The 24,283-nt window shown below is 37.1% G+C and overlaps 1 protein-coding gene across 3 annotated transcripts in view; it reads left to right on the top strand.

Annotated features, from left to right (window-relative positions):
- PKIA (cAMP-dependent protein kinase inhibitor alpha) overlaps nucleotides 1-14,024 on the top strand; it is an 81,814-nt gene extending 67,790 nt beyond the window's left edge. For all 3 annotated transcript variants that reach the window (XM_007531896.3, XM_060199854.1, XM_060199860.1), the window contains exons 2-3: nucleotides 6,300-6,477; nucleotides 10,574-14,024. In XM_007531896.3, the coding sequence (XP_007531958.1) occupies nucleotides 6,327-6,477; nucleotides 10,574-10,653 (231 nt within the window). In that variant the 5' untranslated portion in view covers nucleotides 6,300-6,326 and the 3' untranslated portion in view covers nucleotides 10,654-14,024. The remainder of the gene's footprint in view (nucleotides 1-6,299; nucleotides 6,478-10,573) is intronic.
- Nucleotides 14,025-24,283: the final 10,259 nt, after the last annotated feature.

Below are 24,283 nucleotides of genomic sequence, written 5' to 3'. Positions count from 1 at the left end.
ACTCATCTGTTGTTGGATTCCTGGGTTGCTTCCATGTTTTGATTATTACAAATTGTGTTCCTATGAACTTAGGTATACACAGATCTTATTGGATGGGTATGCTTGGTTCCTTAGGATATATCCCCAGGAGAAAAATTACAGGGCTATAGGGTAGGTCCTTTTCTAGCCTTCTGAGAGTTCTTCAGACTGCTCTCCACATAGGTTGAATCAATTTACATTCTCATCAGCATTGCAGGATGGTTCCTTGGTCACCATAACCTCTCCAGGGAGTCGGGCTGTAGCACAGCGGGTTAAGCGCAGGTGGTGCAAAGTGCTAGGACTGGTGTAAGGATCCCGGTTCGAGCCCTGGCTCCCCACCTGCAGGGGAGTCTCTTCACAAGCAGGTCTGCAGGTGTCTGTCTTTCTCTCTCCCATTCTGTCTTCCCCCATCTCTCTCCATTTCTTTCTGTCCTCTCCAACAATGACGACAACAATAATATCTACAACAATGAAAAACAAGGGCAACAAAAGGGAATAAATAAAAAAAAACTTTCCAGCATTTGTTGCTGCAAACTTTTCTGAGGTGCGACATTCTCACAGGAGTGAAGTGAAGTGAACAATTTCGTTGTTGTCTTATTTGCATTTCTCTGACAATGACTTTGAGCATTTTTCCATGTTTATTTGCCTTTTGTATCTTTTCTTTGGTAAATATTCCTCTCATATTCTCTCTCCCTTTTTGGATGGAGTCATTTGCTTTGTTGTTGTTGCTGCTGCTGAGTTTGGTGAGGTCTTTATAGATTTTGGTTTTAGCTTCTTGTCTGATATATAGCATATAAAAATCTTTTCTCATTCTGTAATGGGTATCTTTGCTTGGGTTGTGGTTTCTTTCGCGGTACAGAAGCTGTTTAATTTGATGTAGTCCCATCGTTTATTTTTTATTTAGTTTTCTTTGTAATTGGGGCTGTATCATTAAAGATGACCACGAAATTTAGTTGGAAAAGAGTTCTGCCAATATTTTCCTCTATTTCATAGTTTCTGGTCTAACATCCAAGTCCTTTATCCATTTGGAATTTACTTTTTTTGTCTGGTAAACTATAGTTGTTCTGTTTCATTTTTCTGAATATTTCAACCCAATTTTTCCAACACCATCTATTGAAGAGACTTTCTTTCCCCGTTTAATAGTGTGGGCACCTTTGTCAAAGATTAGATGTCCATAGGTGTAGGGTTTATTTCTGGGATCTCAATTCTATTTCACTGGTCAATGTGTCAATTTTTGTTCCAGTACTAGGCAGTTTTGATGATAATGGCCCTATAATACACACTGGAGTGTGATGCCTCCAGTCCTGTTCTTTCTTCTCAAGACTATTTTGTCAATTCTAAGTATTGTTTTCTGATTCCAGATAGATATTTGTGGTTTTTGTTTTATTCTCCTAAAAAAAAAAATTGGATGGGACCTTGATGGGGATTGCATTAAATTTGTATATGGCTCTGGGTAGAATATTCATGTTGATTATGTGAATAGGTTTTTATCAAACCCATAATTTATTCACAGAGGCAACCTTTTGAAGCAGAAAGAATGGATTGAGACTTTGGAGACCCATTTCTTATATAATTCAGTGTAAGAGACTAATCATTTAAACAATATGGTCCTCTTATCCTTCATAGAAAACTGATTTTGTAGTTTAGTATACAGGGAATAAGGGAGCTCTCACCAAAGTGATATGCCCCACATGTGAGCAAAACCATCAGGTGGTTATCCTTCACTTCTTTACTTACTTCATGGACTTAATTTTTTAAATCATGCTTTACAATATGTGAAGCACCATATGAGAGCTGCATGAACAGCACTGGGGGATCAGAATGCATGGTGGAGTTGTGCTCTGTTATTTCTCACTCCCCCTACCTTCTGAATCTCCCTTTTCCTCTTTCACTACTCTATAGTAAAGAGTGAAAAAATTGATCCATGACCATGGTGTGATGCATGTGCAAGGCCCCATCACCACAGTAAAAATAAAAAAGGAACTTAAGAAAACTTGCACTAGATATTCTATATCTTCTCATAGCATAAAGATAACAAAGTCATATCCTAAGTAGTGGTGACTGGTTCTGTGGTTCGGAACCTTTCTCACCAAGGAGAGTATAAGGAAGTGTCAGCTAGAGATGAACAAAAAACAATTCAGAACAACTGGTAGTGTATACTAATAATAGACTCAGAAATGTCTTGTGGAGCCAACTGGCACCATTTTGAAACTTTTTCTGGGATAGCTCAGCCACCAAGGAATGAGATCAAAGAAAACACACCCCCTAGTGTTTTCCTAGATGAGGCTTCGGAAGGTCAAGGTGACAAGACATTAAAGGGTCATCTAGGTATGAATAAGAAGTTACATATAGCGTTGGGTGATTTATCCAGATTGGATATGGAGAAAACTAAAATAAAAACAGGTGTAAAGGATTAAAGTTATGTTTAAAGCAAAGAGCAAACTCAGTAAGAATAAGAGAAGAAAAAGAGTAGCTCAGTATAGTCACAGAACAGAATTTCCAAACTCAAGATTTTACACTAGGTAATTTTGAGTATATCTGCAACTTAAATATATCTTTACATCTTCATTTGAAGTATCATTGATTATTACATTGAAGACTCATGGTCAAGTGACTTCCCAGAAGTCACTCAATGACTCACTAGTAATGACAGAACTAGACTCTAAATCTTCTGATGAGTATTTTGAAAATTCAGATAAAGTAATAACTGTAAAATGATATCCCCACTAAAAATAATGGCACACAGAGTTACGTGAGTGGAGCTCAATATTATCCACATCATAGTCACAATAAAGTATATAGTATACACATTATTTTATATTTTAAAACTTGTAGTATGGAATGCCTCTAATTTTCTTGCTTCAGCTTCCCCTTAAGGAGAATACAGAGCTAACAAGCTATCTCACTGGAATAATGCTCTTGTTCTTTCATTGACATGACACAGGGTGAAGCTTTATCCCCCACCGCATTGAGAGAAGCTTCTGTGTTACAGTGTATTTCTCTCTGTTTCTCTTTCTGAAAAAGATGGCATGGACCCCATCATCTGGGGCACTATTCAGGGAGTCCTGAGGTTCCCAAACAGACATGATGCGCCTAGACCTCAAATAAATCCCTCTCTATTGTTACTCGTCATCTCTATCAGGAACAACACAACAGGCCCCTTTGTGGGGCACCCATAGGACTTTGCCCTCAACTTGGATCAACAATGGTAGAGAATGTTCCATCCTCTGAAGGGAGGATGGACAACATACTCTATGCTACACCTGACAAAGATGGGTCCTGAAATTGGGGCAGCTTGGAATGCTTCTACTCATGACCACAGAATGTGAGCTCAGATCTAAAGGGATGCAGAGGTCACACAGGCTCCTAAGCTGAATATGGGCCCGAGACTAAATCAAATCGATGGAGTTTACAGTCAACAATATTTATACCCCTTTCCCATATTTTGGAGCTACTCTCTTCCCTGATTCAGCTATCTGTTCCTTTTCCAGCCATGACATTATCTCCCTATACAATAACTTGGGTCCACCTGCATATCTTATTTCAGGCTCAGGGAAAAAAAAAACCTAGTATAGCCACAAGTCCTTTGGAATATAACTAAAATATGCCTACTAGCTATCTACAACATGGAGGACCCCCCCCCCAACACTTCATCTGCAATATTCCAGCCTTTAGGTCCATGATTGGTCAACAGTTTGTTTGACTTTGTATGTTAACTCTCCTTTCAGCCACCAGGCTCCAGATGCCGATCAGATTTCCCTGCACAGACAACACCACTATTGTGTCCTGGAGCCCTGCTTCCCCAGAGCCCCACCCTACTAGGGAAAGAGAGAGACAAGCTGGGAGTATGGATCGACCTATCAACGCCCATGTTCAGCGGGGTAGCAATTACAGAAGCCAGACTTTCCACCTTGTGCATCCCACAATGACCTTGGGTCCATACTCCCAGAAGGTTAAAGAATAGGAAAGCTATCAGGGGATAAGATGGGATACAGAGTTCTGGTGGCGGGAATTGTGTGGAGTTGTACCCCTCTTATCTTATAGTTTTGTCAATATTTCCTTTTTATAAATAATTTTAAAAAGTTGGCCTGGCAGACTGGGAGTATGGACCGACCAGTTAATGCCCATGTTCAGCGGGGAAGCAATTACAGAAGCCAGACCTTCTACCTTCTGCAACCCTCAATGACCCTGGGTCCATACTCCCAGAGGGATAGAGAGTGGGAAAGCTATCAGGGGAGGGGGTGGGATATGGAGATTGGGTGGTGGGAATTGTGTGGAGTTGTAGCCCTCCTACCCTATGGTTTTGTTAATTAATCCTTTCTTAAATAAAAGAAAAAAAAGTTGGCCTGATATGGTGAAGCCCCAATAACAACAACAAGTAAAAGAGACTAAAGGGTCTGGATAGTGCGCCACCCAGTAGAGTGCATTATGCATTTTTATCATAATGGCCAGGGTTCAAGCTGCTTGGACCTCTCCTACAGGAAGGAGTCTTCATGAGTGGTAGAGCAGTGTTACAGATGTTTCTCCTCTCTATCCCCCTCCTCTCTCTCTCCCTGTTTCTTTCTGTCTCTCGCTTTCTAGAAAGTCTAAAAGATTATGCTACTGGATACCATTCCAAATTGCATTGTAAATCTCATCAAGTTATTGCAGAGTGCCAGCGTGCATGCCCAAGATGTTATATAGTAGGTTTCATCATTTTATCTTCCTCCATATTTTTACATTTGAAAATACACTCTTCTTTTAATTATTAGAATGAGCTTTTAAATTATATAAAAATATTTAATTGTTATGTTTAGTATTTGGAGGGTAGTATGTGTTTAAACAAGTAACCAAACAGAAACTGATCATTTCATATCTTAGTGTTAATTTGTCTTTTACCCTTCAAGGTTAAGACATAAATTTAAACAGAGAAAAATAAACTAAATATTTGCACTCAGTAGATTTTTGTTAATAACCTTTGAATTTTATAATAAAATATGTCTTAATTATTTTTAATTTTATTCATTAATTTATTTGATAGGACAGGGAGATAATGAGAGGGGAAGGGGAAATAAGCCAAATTGTGTCCTATGCTTACTTCTGTAAAAAAACAAAAATACGTTTATTCCATTTACTTAACATAGTCTCTTTGACTTGGTTTATACTACAATTACACCATTTAGTAGTTGGGAGGGGAGCAGGAGAGAAAGAGATAGCTGCAGCACTACTCCACCACTAGTGAAGCTTTCCCCCCTGCAGATGGGGGTGTTGGGCTGGAGCTTTGGTCCTTAAGCATTGTAATGTGTGCACTCAACCAGGTGCACCACCACCAGGTCACTTCTTCATTGAATCTTAGGTATATATTGTCATATAATATTGTTTGGGGAAAAACTTATTTTCTTTTTTTTTTTTTTTTTTTTTTTTTGGAAAAACTTATTTTCACGGAATCCTTTGCAAATGACTTTTTTTTATTTAAATGAATCAATCAAGAATGATTATTGGGCTAGGGGAGACAAAATAATTGTTATGCCTAAAATATCTCATGCCTGAGGCTTCAAAGGCACAAATTTAATCTTTTTTCCTTTACAACTAGTGATAGCTGAGCTCTGTCTAAATATATATATAACACATTTATTATCATTAATACTATTAGTCCTTTCTATCAGTGGTCTTCGAGGCCTACATGGGAGTACTTGATTACTGGCACTGTTTAGAATTGCTAGTATGCATAATACTAATTAAAAAAAAACTGGATATGAGTCAGATTCATTAGTGGTTTTAGTCTCTACTGAGAATACACTCGCCTACTGCCTACCACCAGAATGGGTCACTTTCACTGTACATCTCAAGTTGGTATGCTACTGATCCCAAGTTCTCTCTGGAGTGGAAGATTAATTAAAATGGCATTAGGATAAAATATGATGATTCAAGCAGATGTTCATTAGCTGTGGTATACAGGCCAAATTGTGTCCTATGCTTACTTCTGTTAAAAAAAAAAACTTGCTTATTACATTTATTTAACTTATTTTCTATGATTTTTTGTACTATAATGACACTGTTTAGTAGTTGGGAAAAAGAACATACAGTTCACAGCATAAAATATGTGCTGTCAGGACCTTAACAGAAAGTTCCTTGACCCTTGATCTAAATACATAAAGTAAATTTCAAAGCATTAGTTGCTCTGTGAACATGTAAGCTAGACCATTGCTTTGCATTCATATTGTAAGCCACTCAGATGCCTTCAGTAATTATTTCCCTAGACCCAATTTATATTTACCTATCAAATTTTCTCTCCTTTGTAGTCCCTGCTATGTGGATATTTGTTAGCAATGACTGATGTGGAAACAACATATGCAGATTTTATTGCTTCAGGAAGAACAGGTAGAAGAAATGCAATACATGATATCCTGGTATCTTCTGCAAGTGGCAACAGCAATGAATTAGCCTTGAAATTAGCAGGTCTTGATATCAACAAGACAGGTGAGTTTCTTGACACACATCTTTCATATGCTTTTATTAAGTGGAACTAAGATATAAAAAGTCACTATGAAAAGCAGCCTACTAGGAAACTAGGAAGAGGCTAGGAACAAATTTACCCATTCCTTCTAATTTTTACTTTTTGTTTATTTATTTTTATTATTTCATCAGCTCCAAAGTTTCACTACTTTGGGTTGAATTTTTCAGACAGAGACAGAGAGGAGGGATAAGAAATTAACAGCACCAAAACTTTCTTCAGTGCAAGGCCAGGTCCAAACCTGGATCAAGCACATGGCAAAGCAGACTTCTCAATAACTTCTTTTACAGAGTTTCCCACTTGGATGCAGAGACCTTAATCTGCCTTTACTAGTGCAATCAATAAAACAGGTGGCTTTTTGAAATTTCTGGTGCAGAATATTTGATAAAACTGAAGACCCTGCTCTTGAAAATATTGACCATTTCTAACATAACAGAGTTAGATGCTTAGTAAGATTGAGAGGTGAGTCTGATAGATCTTAATTCTAAAAACTTAAAAAGAAAAGAAAAAGGTGGGAGTCGGGCAGTAGCGCAGCGGATTAAGCAAGGACAGGCATAATGATCCTGGTTCGAGCCCCTGGCTCCCCACCTGCAGGGAAGTTGCTTCACAAGCGGTGAAGCAGGTCTGTAGGTGTCTTTCCCCTTCTCTGTCTTCCCCTCCTCTCTCCATTTCTCTGTCCTATCCAGCAACGACATCAATAACAATAATAACTACAACAATTAAAAAAGAGAGAGAAACAAAAGGGAATAAATTTTTTAAAAGTATCGGGACCAAATTTATTTAAAATGGAAGTATTATAAAATGGCTTATTTAAAAAAATGTCTTCCAAAAATTATAATTACTTCTATTCTTAGCCAGAGGATCCAATTTTACCAATGAAAAGGTAAAACAAGTTTGGTAATACAAAATATAGAGAATCCCTTCTTCAGTAGCTTATGCAAGCATGAAGATGAGCTTATTTACCTGGAAAAAAAGCTTGTGCAAAAAAGGACCTTAAAATTAAAAAGATGGGAGGGAGCAGAGGAATAGCGACCTGGATATCCATCTCACACATTCCAGATCCCTGTCCTAGCACTGCTTAATAGGCCATGGCACTGGGTGCAGTGTTGCAGGTATGTCTCTCTTCTCTATTTTATTGATCTGTCTTATCTAATCTATCGATCTGTCTGTATGTCAATCTATACTTGAATGAAAAAGTAGCAAAGGAACAGTGAAATCCTGCATGTGTGAGACCCTGGCTTGTCAAAAAAAAAATATTTAAGGGGTTTATAATGTTGTATTCATGAAAAACACTTGTCAGTCTCTGACTCATCGTTAACTGTTCAGTATTAATTCTCTCATAGTGCTTTAATGGCAAGGTCTTCCAGTAATTGAGAAACTGAATCATGCTATATCTTAAATTAATTACTTGGCAATAATTCTTTAAAATACCAAACAACAGTAGTTCATTCAGAGACTACAGTCTGCAGATCACAGACTGATATTTTAAAATTCAAGTTGAAAATACTTTCACGTCAATCACACTGAGCTATATAGATTCATGTATATTTTACATATTCTTTTTTTCTCTGTTCTTACTGTCAAGGCAGCTCTGCAAAAAGGTTTCGAAAATTATTTCAATTTGGTGGCGTGAGGCAAGCAAATATATTTTTCTGTGAAGTTTGAGAATTTTCTATTTTTTTCACAAGATTTAAGTTTTAGGTGAATATCCTATCTAAATAATGTACATTAATTTCAGCAACCTTACTATCAGGTCTTTTGCATTTGCATTGTGATTTAGCTTCTTTTTGAGTTCACTGACATTCAGAGTCATTTGTTTCAAGAGTTTTCTTAAGAGAAAATTTAAATTATTATAAAACAATTTTATAAATTTATATTCTATAGAAATAAGTGAAATAAATATATTTTATATTAATTATATTTTACTACTTTTAAAATAATGTGAATGTATTTTTGCTTCCAAATATCTTCTTTACTGAATATTTCTACATGTAAATTATAATTCTCTAGAACCTTGAACTTTGTCTTTTTTAAATCACAAATCCTGAACAAGACAAAATAGAAATAGTCCTGATTTTCTTATATGTACAAAGAACTAAGAAATAACTAGTCAGTACAAAAGTCTAAAATATAAAAATGACAAATACATATAGCAAATGAAATACAACTAGCTAAGTCCTTATGAAGGACAGGCTTCCTTTGCAACTCAGGAGAATGTTTCCTTTTAATTTATACTTAAAACTATACTTTAAACTTTCATGTTTACCTTAACTTGTTAACAGCCCTCTATTTAACCCCGACTCTGTGTTTTCAACATTAGGCTACGTCCTGAGAGGTATCCCAGGTACCTAAGACAGTCCAAACCCTAAGGGAGTCAATGTCCTCCTCTTGCATTTTTTGCAATTTTCTTGCTTTTGCCCCAACTTGACTTCATCTCTTTTCCAAGACCTTTGCTCAAGATTCTTGTTTTATGCTCATTTTCACATCTTAGACTCAGGTTATTAGCACATCTTCAGAGGCCATTCATTCATTGTTCTAATAAAGAAAGTAATGTATGAAAATGATAAATAAATAGGACCACTTTAGAACAGGATGTTTTATGGAGAAGAGCTGCTTTTAATTTCCATACAGTGTGGGTTATAGTGAGATGTTCCATGTATGCTTGTTAAGACAATAATAGAGAAATTGCCTTTTAAGATTTCCATCTAAAAAAAAAAAAAAACAGACTACCCTGTTCACCTCTATCCATTTTACATATGATAAAAACTCTTGCAAAAAAATTATAAAGCTTATTGCAATACCCCAAAATGTTGTGTGGACTAATCCGTAACTAACATATGCAAATATTTGAATTAAGGACTGCATGCAACTTGCATTCAGATAAAGTGACCTAATGTAGAGAGAAAGCAGAGAATACTTTCAATGTTCTTCTATGTCACTGGTTGAAATTGCTGTGGAGGGTGCATTTATGAAGGTGACTTTACTAGAAATGCAAATGTGTTTTGTAAGAACTGGTCAGCTCAGCAGGTTAAGCACACGTGGCGTGAAGTGCAAGGACTGGTGTAAGGATCCTGGTTCGAGCCCCTGGCTCCCCACCTACTGGGGGGTCACTTCATAAGTGGTGAAGCAGGTCTGCAGGTGTTTTTCTCTCCCCTTCTCTGTCTTCCCCTCCTCTCTTGATTTCTCCCTGTCCTATCCAACAACAACATCATCAATGGCAATAACAACAACAACAGGGGCAACAAGATGGGGAGAAAATGGCCTCTAGGAGCAGTGGATTCGTAGCTGAGCCCAGGCAATAACCCTGGAGGCAAAAAAAAAAAAAAAAGGAACTGATCAAAGGACGGGCCTGGGCATTGGCCCACTGGGATAAGCACACATAAGAGCACATAGTACAAAGCACAAGGATCCTGGTTTGAGCCCCCACTCTCCAACTATGGGGGTGGGGGGCGGTTGCTTCATAAGATCCCCCCCAAAAATGGCTACAGGAGCAGTGGATTCGTAGTGCAACCACCAAGCCCCAGAGATAACCCTGGAAACAAAAAAGAACTAGTCAAAGGTCATTATAACTGAGAGATAACTGGCCAGCTGACATAAAGTCCTTTCTGATTTCACTAATGCTTTCTTCTTTACAGTAATTAAACCCTTAAAATACCAGTAATGCTTTCACCAAAGGCTATTAATAATGTCTTGAAATAAAACATACAAGCATAAAAAGTAAACTTACTCCTCACTTCTGATTTTTGCCCAAAGGCAGTTCTACAACCTGTGGAACTATATTTCAGTGTCATTACCTGGGCATGAGATTTTTGTATTTGTCAAAAGTAAAGATGGCTAATACCACTGATATTTTTATTTATTTATTTATTTATTTATTTATTTATTTATTGAGCCATGCTGTCCAGTATCAGAATTAGACCTTAAAATCTTGATGGGTAATGCATAACCAAGAAAATATACCTATCAGACACTCTTGAGTACTTCTGAATGTCCAACATGATAAAGTGAGAGTACATTTAAACAATGCTTTTTTATTTTTATTTTTGCCTTCATGCCTTACAGAAGGAGAAGAAGATGCACAAAGAAATTCAACAGAACAAAGTGGGGAAGCCCAGGGAGAAGCAGCAAAATCTGAAAGCTAACACTCCACTGTGACCTTCCTGAATATCTGACAATGTCTCAAATCTCCAGGCCCTGCTGGAATGAGTTTGCTTTCAAGAATGAAGAGAGGAAAAAGAAAATGGCTGTGCTGCATTGCAGGAACCTGCTCACTATCATGTTAAAAATGGGGGCAGAGGCTGTGTCTGCAGACAGATTTTTCTCTACCTCTGTCATTAGTAATGGTTGAAATCATGTGGCTTGTGTTTGGAAGTCATGTTTGTATGGATCCTTTCACTTGACCATATGATGAAATGCTTTTAGAGAGTAGCTCGATCTAGATGATGATTCTTCCTGTAGCAACTGGCCCCTCACAATGTCAGAGGATTTAATTGTGTCTAATTGCAAAGGGTTGGTTGAACCCCAGAGTTTAAATATCTCTGGCCTAAGCATTCGCCCAGTAAAAGCACCATACAGAAAGCACTGTTTTTAGCATTATGTATCCGTGTGTTCTTGCTGTGTTACACTGTTTTGTATTGTACAATATAGATGCTCAGCACTGCCCCCTTCTTTGCTTACGAAAACAAAAATGATGTATGTTACTGTGAATTTTTATACCACTCGTTTTTAAAGGGCTGCATTTTTTCTTCTCTATACTGTGGTGGTGTACACAGGATAAAATTACACTTTTTCTTTAAACTTAATCTTTTCCCCCCTTGATAATTTTATTTCAATGGATTCATCAAGAATCCTTTTCTTTACTATACAAGCATTTGAAAATATCCACTAATGTGAATATTACCTGAATTGACAGGTATTACAGGTTTCTTGCCTGTACAAGAGAATTCATTCTACAAATTTTCCTATTCCCAAGTGGACAACTTTTCATAACTAACATTTTTATTTTTAATCATGAAAATTTAGGAGAATTAGGGAGAGGGATGTCAAAACAGTACTAACAACTAGAAATATTTTGTTCAAATGGGGTCAAATTTCTCACTATGTTATATGCTACTGTTTAAATTTGGAGAACAGTTTTTCCCATGGAATTACAAAAGAAGGAAAAAATAGTTTTGCCATCATGTGGACACCAATCACAAAGTGAAGCCCTTGCATTGTGTCTTTCATGTATTTTTCAGTCCTATCAGATCCAAAATGTTATTATGCACTTTTTAATGTTTGTAAACTAATAACTAGTGTGAACTGCATTCTGAGACAATAATAATTATCATTAGAAGCTAGCAATATCTTCAGTAACACTGGTGATGGTCACTGCTGTGTTTTGACATCATGAATTTTTATGGAACATTTCTGTGAGCTGTGTAATTCTTCTGGTCAGTATTATGAAATCATTTATCTATGGAAATAAATAAGGAACCAGTAATAGGCTAGCAGCTCATGAATGACTGGACAAGGAGTAATTCTGGCAGTAGGAAAGCCTTTATACTGAAAAGACTTCAATTACTGCACTTTAGGTCTTAGCATAGTCCCATGGGGTTGATAGGTTTTGCAGCTTCTTAAGAGGTAATCTATATGGACACACCAGGAGCTCAGCCCTCTGTAGTTACATAGTGGATAAAAGGTAAGTCTGCCCTCATCACCCTTTATAGAACCTTTCAAATGATTGGGATAAGGACATGGTTGTTGTTTAGTCCTCCATTAGTTATTACTTAATGATATTGTTCACAGTGTGAGTCTTGGAGAGAACTGAAAGAGATACAACTGAATTTTAGAGCACTTCCACATATCTAGCCTATCAGAGTCCAAAATGTCCACTTAAAATTCAAGTAAATTCACCTGTCAATGGACTTATGTTAGGGGCAAAGGGTTTCTGGGGAAATTTTAGATAATCTCTGATGGTTCTCCTAGAAATCTAACCCTGTAGTGACATTTTTAAAGTCCGCCTTTACTATCCTCATAGTTTTCTTGTGAATTTGAAGTTCTCTTCACCTTAAAAGTTGCAGAATTTCATGTGGTTTTGTAAAATTTGGACTAGTGCTGAGTATGTGTGGAGGGTTTATATTCCTGTGTGATATATTATTAATGCATGTGGTGTCATGCTTGTCTGTGAATATTTAATAGTGCTAAACTGCAAAGTCATATGGAGCATTGGAATTGTTTGACCTCTTACTGCTGCTTTTTCTTTTTCTGTTATATTTGAAACCCAGAGTCTTTCTTAAGCAGGAAGATAAAACCCTACAAAATGTCCACATTCTAAAAATGTTGCTTAACATTGTCCCTGGAGTGTGATACCTTTTATTTGCAAATCAGTAATACACATGGAGTTGAATAGAAAACTAAGACATTCATTTCTATAATATACAGTGAATGTCTATTAAACAATTAAATTTATACTAATCACTTTGCAGCACACATTCTACTTAATCCTCAAACAATTACACTTAAGAGGAAGCATTCTCCAATTTTACTTACTAGAAAATTATGGCTCACTAAAGCCTAACTTCTGTGTGCTTGGGAAACTAATAAGCTGTGAAATTAAAATATGGCTTCTGCTTTTCTCTGAGGAGTTTGCCACTGCACATGCCATAAAATTAAAGCCGAATGCAGAGTGTGTTTATCCTTAAGGAATTTTTAGAGATGGATTATTTCAGTTTCTTTATTTTATAGAAGTAAACATTCCCAGCAAAGGAAATTGCCTTTCCCAAGATTACCTAAGTGGGTAATGACACAGGTATGATTAGACCACAAAAAGTGTAAATTAATGAGTGAAAGAAAGAGAAAAACAAATGGAGAGAGTATGAAAGAAAAATTAATTTTTGGTGTGTCGTGCTTCCCAGAAGAGCTTTTCTGGCATGTCCTATATAAAATTAGCATTATCTTTCTTTGTCTTGCATTTTTATACCCCATACCGCTCATTTTGTAACTAACTAAAAAAATGAAATTTTCAGGTTTCAATTCAAATTGCAACAAGAGTGAACTTGTCAACTTTTCCTTTTATCAACTATACGTATCCTATGGCATTGTATTATCATCATAAATGATGAATAATGTTTTTCAGTAGGTAATATACAGCCTACAATTTTTAGCCAAAGGTGCACACTGTTAATGCCCTACAATTGAGTCTTAATCAGACACAGTGGGAATGTACCATTTCAGTGATGAATGATACTACTATTTTGCTTCAGTGAAGAAATAAGGGTAAAAAAAAAAAACCATTATAAGCACCAGATAGGAGAGCTTCTGAGTGAAGCCTGTAGTAATGGGCAAACATGTATAGTCATCAACTGAAAACAGAAAAGGCTTTATGGTTTCTGTTGTCTTAATTGGTTCTAAAATGTTCTTTAAAAGAGTGGCAGCCTCTGAAGTCATTTGTGAGCTTGTATGACTTTTGTATTTAGCAATGTTGCATGCTCACATAATTGATATTAAAAGCAACACACTTTTCTGAAATGTGCACAGTCTATTAAGAGTATTTCTTTGACACTCACCATGAACACAAGAAAGTGCTGTGGGTGAAAATGGAGAAAGTATAAGCCTCAGTCATCTTGTGATATATAGCCAGTGCTGCAACCTCACTTTTTCCCTGTCTTCTACTTCATTAATTTTCACATTTATTTGACTCTCACAGCTTATACTTCTGCGACTTTATCATTTGCCTAAGTCAACTCTAAACTTATAAACCCCGTTACCATTCTTTTGGTTCTTACTCGCTCATCTTCAGGGCAGTGATTTTGTCTTTTAATCATAAAATGGGATTTATCAGAATCTTCTGAATGTTTCTCCACCATCCCTTTCCACTTGTTATATGAGTAGTAGATACACACACACACACACACACACACACACACACACACACACACACACACACCTTTTCTCCTCCCTTTGCAAGTTTATTGTTTTCTGCTCATCCTAAGTCACAGATTGAGAACCACTAATAAAGTACAAGGTTTCCTGAAGCACCTACTCTGTTCACCTCACCAAAGAACTCTTGGTAATATGCTGTGTTTTAAAAGCTTTAAAAATGAGTACTCACAGATAACTAGGATTTTACTATATTAGGAATAACATCTTAGGTGAACAAATGTACTGTAAACTATTAGCACTTCCTCCACCCAGTAAAGTGATTAAAAAAACATCTTGGCCTGGAGTCCGGCAGTAGCACAGCATGTTAAGTGGAGGTGGCACAAAGTTCAGGGACCCTTCATAAGGATTTCGGTTCAAGCCCCAGGCTCCCCACCTGCAGGAGGAGTTGCTTCACAGGAGGTGAAGCAGTTCTGTAGGTGTCTTTCTCTCCCCCTCTCTATCTTCCCCATCTCTCTCCATTTCTCTCTGTCCTATCTAACAATGAGGACATCAACAACAATAACTACAACAATAAAACAACAAGGGCAACAAAAGTAAATTATATATATATATATATATATATAGCCATCTTGGCAGGTAGAAGAGAAAAGGGAGAGTTTAACTTCTTTTATCTTGGTGTTGCTCTCTTTATGTTATTGTTTATGCTTATTGTTATCCTCATTAACCATGTACAGGCAGTAAAGGCCCAGCAGAGACTACTGGGGATCTCAGAGGTAAACTTTATTTATTTGTTTATTTATTTATTTATTTATTTATTTTGCCTCCTGGGTTAACTCTGGAGCGGGCGTTTGTTTTTAGATTTTTTTTCTTTTTCTTTTCTTTTCTTTCTTTTTTTTTTTAATAGGAGAGAGAGAAACTGAGAGAGGAGGGGAAGAGACTTGAACCAGGATCTTTGTGCGGTTCCCTGCGCTTCATCTTATTTGTGCTTAGCCTGGTGCACCACCACCAGTTCCCAGAAGTAAATTGTTCAACCTGAATCAAAGTGAGGCTTCAAGCCAGAGAAGCAAAAGGGAATGTCAGTCATTAAGTTTATCTTACCAATATTACAATGATAAAAGACTACACGGGGCTTGGGGCAGGGAGAGAATGCTAGCCATTCAAGTACAAGTACAAGTCTGAATTAACCTTCGGTGTCCATTGCATATTTTTTGCCTCTCTCTAGCCCAGTATGTGGTGGTTGGTCATTCTGACCACCTCCTGTTATAAAGACAAAACTAACAATCAGACTACCACCCATTAATTTTCTAATTTGCACCACATCTATTTTCTAACCATATCAACACGGATATTTCCTCAGAAACACTCCTATCAGTCTGGCACCTGCTGTTAATCTTTCATTGTAGGGCTCTTGATTTTTCATGCTTGTTGTCTGCCCCTTCCGCCCAATCAAAATCAAACAAACTATCTCCCTTCCTCTTTGACTTGTCCTTGGAATAAGTGTAAAAACTTCATGGCAATGCCCATGACTACTTGTAACTTTGACTCAGATGTAAGTGTTGTTTGGCTTTTTATGCCCATAGAGTAAAATGAAGTACAATACAGTTTACTAAAATGTATTTCTTCATCAGCAATTTCAGAGCATTTTCTTTCTGACTTCATCAAGAAACGCTTATGTTTTTATTCTCACTGACTCTATTCTTCCCAATATAGGTGGTCAGATTCTCAAGTTCACCTTTTTTCCTTCACTACTTATAATTGTTAAGTAGTAATTTATATTCCCTGATTTCATTCTTTTCCTCCTTATCTTACACTATTTTGCAATTATATATTTGACTTGCAATTAAAAGTCCTATTTGTCAGTGGCATCTTTATTAGCTCTTGCATTCTCAGTAATCATCACAGATATCATGGCCAATGTGGACATTAAATATATTATCTAAGAACTCAAGCTCTAAATTTGTTTCATAATTTTAATTATTATAAATGGAGCACAGTATATATGCATAGTAAAGACTTTTGAAGAGTGGAATCATCTATATTAGAAGAAAAGTCAGTTTTCTCCGCCAGGTTCACACCTTCCACCATGGATGGTGCTTATATTTGACAGCAGTCTCCCCATGTTGTTAGTTCACTGTATCCTTGATTCTACGGTTCTTCTTTATAGAGGTGGTTGACCCACTTACAGATTCTAAAGTGGATATCCAGAGACCTGCAAAATTGTCTTCTTATGTTTCAGTTCTGTGTACCATTGTGCTCAGTGACTCGTAGTAATGTTATTTCTTTCAATAGTAGTTACATAAATGCAAAAACAATACAATTCTCTGTATTCAGCTCCACTTTTATTTTCTGAATGAAATATAAACAAATACACTAAATATCAATTGTCAGATAAAGTTAATAGTGTAGGTTTGTTTTATTTGCCTGTCATTTAATCTTATTTGCCATGGAATGTTTCTAGATGCTTTTTTGCCTTCATTTTCTTTTTCTCTAAGAATTCATATCGATTTATCTTTTATTCCTTTCTCTCTAACAACTTCTCACACTCCTTTGACTAGTTCTGATAACTCACATATCCATGATCTAGTGATCAACTGCTAAGAAAGCAAGAAGTACAGAACAGCTAATTTCTTAGGGTAGGACTTGAAAATTTGAATTCAGTCTGTAAAGATAAGTGGAGCATACTTTGACAAAATCAGTGAGAAACTGCCAACAAGCATCAAAATGAGCTTTTTAGGAACAAAACAAACAAACAAACAAAAAAAAACAGTGAACAAAGCAAAAAGTCTTATAAAACCAACAGAGGCTAACTTTAAAAATTGTATGCCAAAAAGTTTTATTTTACTAAATTTAAGACCTTTTTAAATTAGAAGAGCAAAACAATTGAATTTATGTATTAAAAAGACATGATCCTGCCTGGTAAAATACTGGGTTGTCAAAAAATTCATGACTTATTTTTCCATGTTTTTTGTATGCAAAAGTGTTTCAGGGCTTTTCCCACAACCCAATAGCTTCTGTTATCCTTTACTGGTGTGTTCTATTTATGCTACAATGCATTCCTAGTTTTTAAAGGCAGCAAACTTCTCTGCTGACAGTGTGCATTGCAAGTATAAAACAAAAAGATATTTTTAAATGACAGCATAAGAAGAGGGTAGGAGACTTACCTTTTCTCAGAGAAGTAATTATCAAGTTCTGAATGTGTATTGGATGATTGACCTCAATTTCTCACAATTACTCTGAGATAACACTACACTTATCTCATTAAAAATCTCCAACCTAAAGTTTAGAGAATCGAGTGGCTTTTCCAAAGTCATGCATGTTTTTGCAAAATCAGAACTGAAAGCTATGTCCATTTGTTTTCTGTATGCCCATACTTTTACAACTACTGCCCAATAAAACAGTACAATTAGCCTAGTATATGCTTTTACAGGTTTTAATAGTCATATTTAAATAAATAAAAATAAAATACACTAATAATATGCCTTAAAACTGCCAGTTAATAGGTAATAAATATAAAAATTAATTAAATATTTCAAGAGAGGGAATTAGTTCTTCAAAATTCAGTTGTTTTGTCACATATATATAAACACACCACATAGAAATTCATAGTATATTTAAGTGAGCTGTCTGATACACTGTACACCAGAAAACCATACATACTTTATTCTTCTTTGCAAGACAAAGATTAAACAGACACAAAACTCATTTGGGGAGTGTGAGGATACAAAGTGTGAGTATATGTGCATAGTAATTTCTTTATGATTCTTTACTCTGCCTGTCAGAATCACATGGAAAATACTGAAGACATATGTTTAAAATTGCATATAACTTACTGATAACCAGGCACATCTCTACCGATTTTGATGAAAATAAATTTAAGAGTGAACCTTAGGTGCTGGAGAGATAACTCATCGGGAAAAGTGTCTGCTTTACCATCCATCCATCCATCCATCCATCCATCAAAAGCAGTGCAGAAAGCTTTGGTGTTGTATATTTGTTTGTTTGTTTGTTTTCCTATTCCTCTGTCTTCTGTCTCTGTTTCTCTCTGTCTGAAGCAGGCAACCTGGAACAGTGAAGCCCTGGTGACAATAAAAATTTTGGGGAGGTCCGGCGGCAGCCAACAGGTTAATTGCAAATGAAGCAAAACTCAAGACCAGCGTAAGGATCTGGGTAAGAGCCCCCGGCTTCCCACCTCCAGGAGGGTCACTTCACATGCAGTGAAGCAGGCCTGCAGGTGTCTTTCTCTCCCCCCATCTCCATTTCTGTCTCCCCCTTCTCTCTCTCCATTTCTCTCTATCCTATCCAACAACAATGATAATAATAACCACCACAACGATAAAACAGCAAGAGTAACAAAAGGGAAAAAAAATTGTGCACAAGTATATGTCTTGGCGATTTTCATACAATTAACACACTTAGGCACTGAGCATCTAGATCAAGAATCCAGACATTTTAACACCCTAGAGCCCCCCCCCCACACACACACACACACACTCATCAGATTACATTTTAGTCACCAATTCCAACACAGGACTACATACCCAAAGACCGGTAAAAAGTGATGGGCCTAGACCTCGAATAAATCTCTCTTTCCATTGTTACGGGTCATCTATATCAGGAACAACAAAACAGACCCTTTGTGGTCCTATGGGGATAGGACCTTGCCCTCAACTTGGATCAACAATGGGTAGAGAATGTTCCATCCTCCAAAGGGAGGTGAGACAACTTACTCTATTGCTACACCTGAGGAAGATGGGTCCTGATATTGGGGCAGCTTGGAATGTTCCTACTCATGACCACAGAATGAGAGGTCAGATCTACAGGGATGCAGAGGTTACATAGGCTCCTAAGCTGAATATGGGCCCCAGATAACATCAATATTAATACACCTTTCCCATATTTGGGAGCTACTCTCTTCTCAGATCCAGCTTTCTGGTCCTCTCCCCAGAAAATAACTAGGATCCACCTGCATATCAGATTTCAGGCTCAGGGGTAAAAACAAACAACAACAAAACAAACAAAAACTAGTATAGCCACAGGCCTTTTGGAATATAACTAAAATAGGCCTACTAGCTATCTATAGAACGGAGACACACACACACCCCCAACTCTTCATCTGCACTATTCCAGCCTTTAGGTTCATGATTAGTCAACAACTTATTTGACTTTATATGTTAACTCTCTTTTCAGTCACCAGGTTCCAGATGCTACCATGATGCCAACCAGACTTCCCTGGACAGACAACACCAATGTGTCCTGGAGCTCCGCTTCCCCAGAGACACACCCTACTAGGGAAAGAGAGAGGCAGGCTGGAATATGGATCGACCTGTCAATGCCCATGTTCAGCGGGGAAGCAATTACAGAAGCCAGACGTTCCACCTTCTGCATCCCACAATGACCCTGGGTCCATACTCCCAGAGAGTTAAAGAATAGGAAAGCTATCAGGGGAGGGGATGGGATACAGAGTTCTGGTGGTGGGAATTGTGTGAAGTCGTACCCCTCTTATCCTATGGTTTAGTCAGTATTTCCTTTTTAATAATAAATAAATAATAATAATGTAAATTCCCATCTGTTCTTACAGGGCTGGCCCTGACACTCAGCCCTGAACTGCCTCCTAACACATCAGTTTGTAGTGTAGTTTGCTCTTCTGCAAGATTCCTTTCTTAGCTCTCTAAGGTCAACTTTTAACTCCAAAATAATAAATTACATGTCAATCTGTCTTCTGAAGGTTCTCTACTTGAGAAAATAAATCCTTTAAACCACTATTTCCCCAGTCCATGAAAATTCAATCTCCATTCAGCCCTGCTTCACTGGATCCATATTCCTTTATCCCTTCTTAAATGCATAATTCTCTCATCCTTTCTTGAACTACCTACCTGTTTTTCCACCTGAGTTTCACACCCACCTCTTTATAAACAGATCAAATGGCTAACAACAATGTGAAGCCAATAACACAGATTTTAATTTCCTGCTGATCAGCCTTTCCCAGGTTTATGCCCTGTTCCACAGTTCTTAATCTCCCACTCTTTTAGCCCAAACTTACTCATTACTGAGTAGAAAACTATTCTTAAAACCCAATTCTTTGGGACCAGGCAGTGGTGCACCTGGCTAAGCACTCACATTACAATGCACAAGGACCCAGGTTCAAGCCCCTGGTCCCCACCTGCAGGGGGAAAGCTCCACAAGCGGTGAAGCAGGGCTGCAGGTGTCTCTTTGTCTTTCTCCCTCTCTATCTCCCCCTCCTCTCTCCATTTCTCTCTGTCTCTATCCAATAATAAATAAATAAATATATTTTTAAAATTCAGCTCTTTAGAAACAGCATAGTTCTTTCTATTGGTCAGTTCCCTTCCAAAACAAGTGATTTTTAAATATATGTTTAAAGAAAAGTTAAAATTAATGTCTTTAGCAAGTGTTCCTTCCTAGACTTAATCAAGGGAAAAAAGTATTAATACATCTCCTAACTCAATCAAATATGAGTGACTATAAAAGTGGCTTGGATCCATGTGTCTCATGCTATAATGGAGCTTCACGAAGAACAAATTCTTAGTGTATAAATAACCCACAGTGTTCAGCTTAGCATGTGGTGAATAGAATTACAATAGCTCCAAAGTGTCATTTTCACCCCCCTTGCTCTCAGAACAGTGCTTTATTGTACTCCCTGGAAATACAAGAATATTTTGAATGACTCTAACTTTGCAAACACAGCATTTGCAGTTAGAAAAAAGGAAAGTCTGACCATCTGTTCTCTCCCTTCATGGTTCAATCTGCCGTTATCCTAATACAGCTGTCTTACTCCTTGACTCCATCCTATTCAGTCCACCTATCTCTTCCATCAGTTTCCTGCTTAAGCTCCATCAATTGCATTATGTCTCTGCCTTCTCCTCCTACTCATTATCACCATCGTCTTCCGTTTTACTGCTTCATGATTTTATTTATAAAAAAAATAACCAACTAATTCCATTACAGTGTCCGTCTACCCAACACCGGATTTCTACCTCAAATTCTGTTTAGTGCCCATTGCACTTTGCTTAGTCACTACCTAACTTAATGGGGTGTGTGTGGGGGGGGATAAAAGGAAAGACACTTCATATTCAGATTCCTTTTTTTTTTCCCCTCCAGGGTTATTGCTGGGCTCGGTCCCTGCACCATGAATCCACCGCTCCTGGAGGCCATTTCCCCCCCCCCCTTTTGTTGCCCTTGTTGTTGTAGCCTCGTTGTGGTTATTATTATTGCCATTGTTGATGCTGTTCGTTGTTGGATAGGACAGAGAGAAATGGAGAGAGGAGGGGAAGACAGAGATGGGGAGAGAAAGACACCTGCGAGACCTGCTTCACCGCCTGTGAAGCGACTTCCCTGCAGGTGGGGAGCCCGGGGCTCTAACCGGGATCCTTACCGGATCCCTGCGCTTTGCGCCACATGCGCTCAACCCGCTGCGCCACCGCCCGACCCCATGTATTCAAATTTCTAAAAATCAATATAAACTTTGCTAGAAGTGGAAATTATCTGTAGATATTGAAGAGAAGTGCATAAAAGAGAGGCAAGTGGAGGAAGACACATAAGTGTTGTGTATAAAAGTAAAATGGTACTAAAATTCTCATTTCTCAGCCAGAATAAAGAGGCTATATTTACAAACCTATTTACTCAAACTGAATAGCTGACTCTAAAATTATTAATAACACCTTTAAAATAAAAATCAAATGCTGGCAGCAAGTTGATGGATCACCTGGTTGAGTGCACATGTTACAATGTGCAAGGACCCAGATTCAAGCCCCCCAGTTCCCATCTGCAAGAGGAAAGAAAGCATCATAAATGAAGCAGTGTTGCAGGTCTCTGTCTCTCTTTCTCTGTGTCTCTCTCCTCCACTCTTATTTCCTCAATTTCTCTGTCTTATTTAATAAAGTTTCAAGTACTTATTAATTTATTTTAATTATCCTTATCTATTTGATAGAAACAGTCAAAAATTGAGAGGAAGGGGGAGACAAAGAGGGAGAGATAGAGAGACACTTGTAGCACTATTTCACCTCTCCTGAAACTTTTTTCCTACAGGTGGAGGAGACTGGGGGCTTGAACCTGGGTCCTTGTGTGCTCAACTAGGTTTGCCCCAAGTTTAAACATATTTAAATTAAATTAAATTAAATACCATATAATAAGTATTCTAGTTAAGCAAATATTTACTTTAGTCTCTGATTAAACATTTCTGTATTTCTGTATGTCACAATTCCCATTCTAATATGAAAAACAATAGCAATAATTAAACCTGATTTTATATATCTCAAGTGAAAAAAATAAAGCTTGCTATCTCGATTGTAACTGCATTTCTGTATATACTGGTAGATAAATACAGAATAATGTGGCCTCCTAGTGGCCACATACAGATCTAAAAAAATATGCTATGTCTCCTAAAACACAAATAAATTTTATGATTTGTATTTAGAAAGCTGTTCACTTTGAAAAACAATGGTAGAGGGGATTGGTTTCAAAAAAGGAAAAAAGTCAGCAATGACAGCCAACATGAGAGTCTTCCAAGGACACTGGAACATAAGTTCCTTTTCACTCAGTTGACTTGTAAATCAGTCTAAATATATTCACAGAAACTCCAGATTCCTCAGGAAAATCTAATTGTAAAACGCTAAAATATTTGCTTGCCTACCATTTCTAGTATGTTTATTACAAGTGTTTTCCCTTAAGCCTCAAATACCTAAGGTTGCAGTTCAAATTGGCATTGTTATCTTTAGCCAAAGGGGAAAATCTTCACATACACTGTCCTGACACAAACTTTTGGGAATTTATCAGATATTGCCAAAGAAATGGTTGTTTTCTTTTGGTTAAATGCCTTTATGTGGCAAGAGAATAAAACATTTTGGGAAATATCACACATGCCTTGACACGAACATAACACTGTTTACTAAATTATGTTCAGACAGCTTTGGCAAGATAGCTCACCTAGGAGAAGCCTGTTTGGCTACAGAAGCAATCCAGATAATGCCCCAACTGTACTGACAGGAAGTTTCCATACTATGATATTTTTCCCTCTCTCCTGTCTCTCTTTTTCTCACTATCTGAAGAAGTCACCTCAGGACGGTGAAACCCCAATGAAGACAAATAAGAAAACATATGATTAACCAGAATGAGTTCATTCTTGAAGTGGTGACTCAATTAGAAATAATAGTAAATCTTACATATCATATCAGTATTAAACATATATACTTATAGGAATTACAGTACAGAATAAATGTTGAATAAAAGAAACACATTTCAACAGTTTTCATACTAAGATTAGTTTATAAAAATCTGTAATTCTGAAATTGTTCAGTGAGCCAAATGAAGACTAGGTTAGCATTATATGATGGTTTAGTTGGGAAAATGATATAGGAACTATATATGACTTATTCCACAAATCTCATAATGTATCTTTGATATATACTAATCAGAAGATGGAAAATAATGGCTATTGTTTTAATATTAAAGATATCACAGTAAAGAAGGAAAATAAACAGAAATTATTGAATATGACATCAGCATGTAATGTATCTTGCCAAATTCTGTCAGGATTTTTAGTTTTTTCTCTTTCAATATTATTTCCGAAAAACAGTTTTCCATCAGGATTATTGCTTAGGCTCTGACAACTCCACCACTTATAGAAGAGTTTTGTTGTTGTTGTTGTTTCTCTGTTTTTACACAGAGAGAAAGAGGAAGTGAGAGGGAGAGAGAAAATGAGGCTTGAACATGGATCCTTGCACATGGTAATGCATACTTTATACAAGTGGCACCACTGCTTGTTTAAATTTTTTTGGTTATTATCACTTATTTATTTATTTATTTATTTATCAGAAACCAAGAGGAAAGGAGGTAATAAAGAGATAGACAGAAAAAGAGACATCTGCAACACTGCTTTACCACTTGCAAAGCTTT

This window comes from Erinaceus europaeus, chromosome 1 (genome assembly GCF_950295315.1).
Source record: "Erinaceus europaeus chromosome 1, mEriEur2.1, whole genome shotgun sequence".
NCBI lineage: Eukaryota > Metazoa > Chordata > Mammalia > Eulipotyphla > Erinaceidae > Erinaceus > Erinaceus europaeus.
The sequence above is the reverse complement of the archived record's forward strand: the minus strand, read 5'-3'. Positions and strand labels throughout refer to the sequence as shown.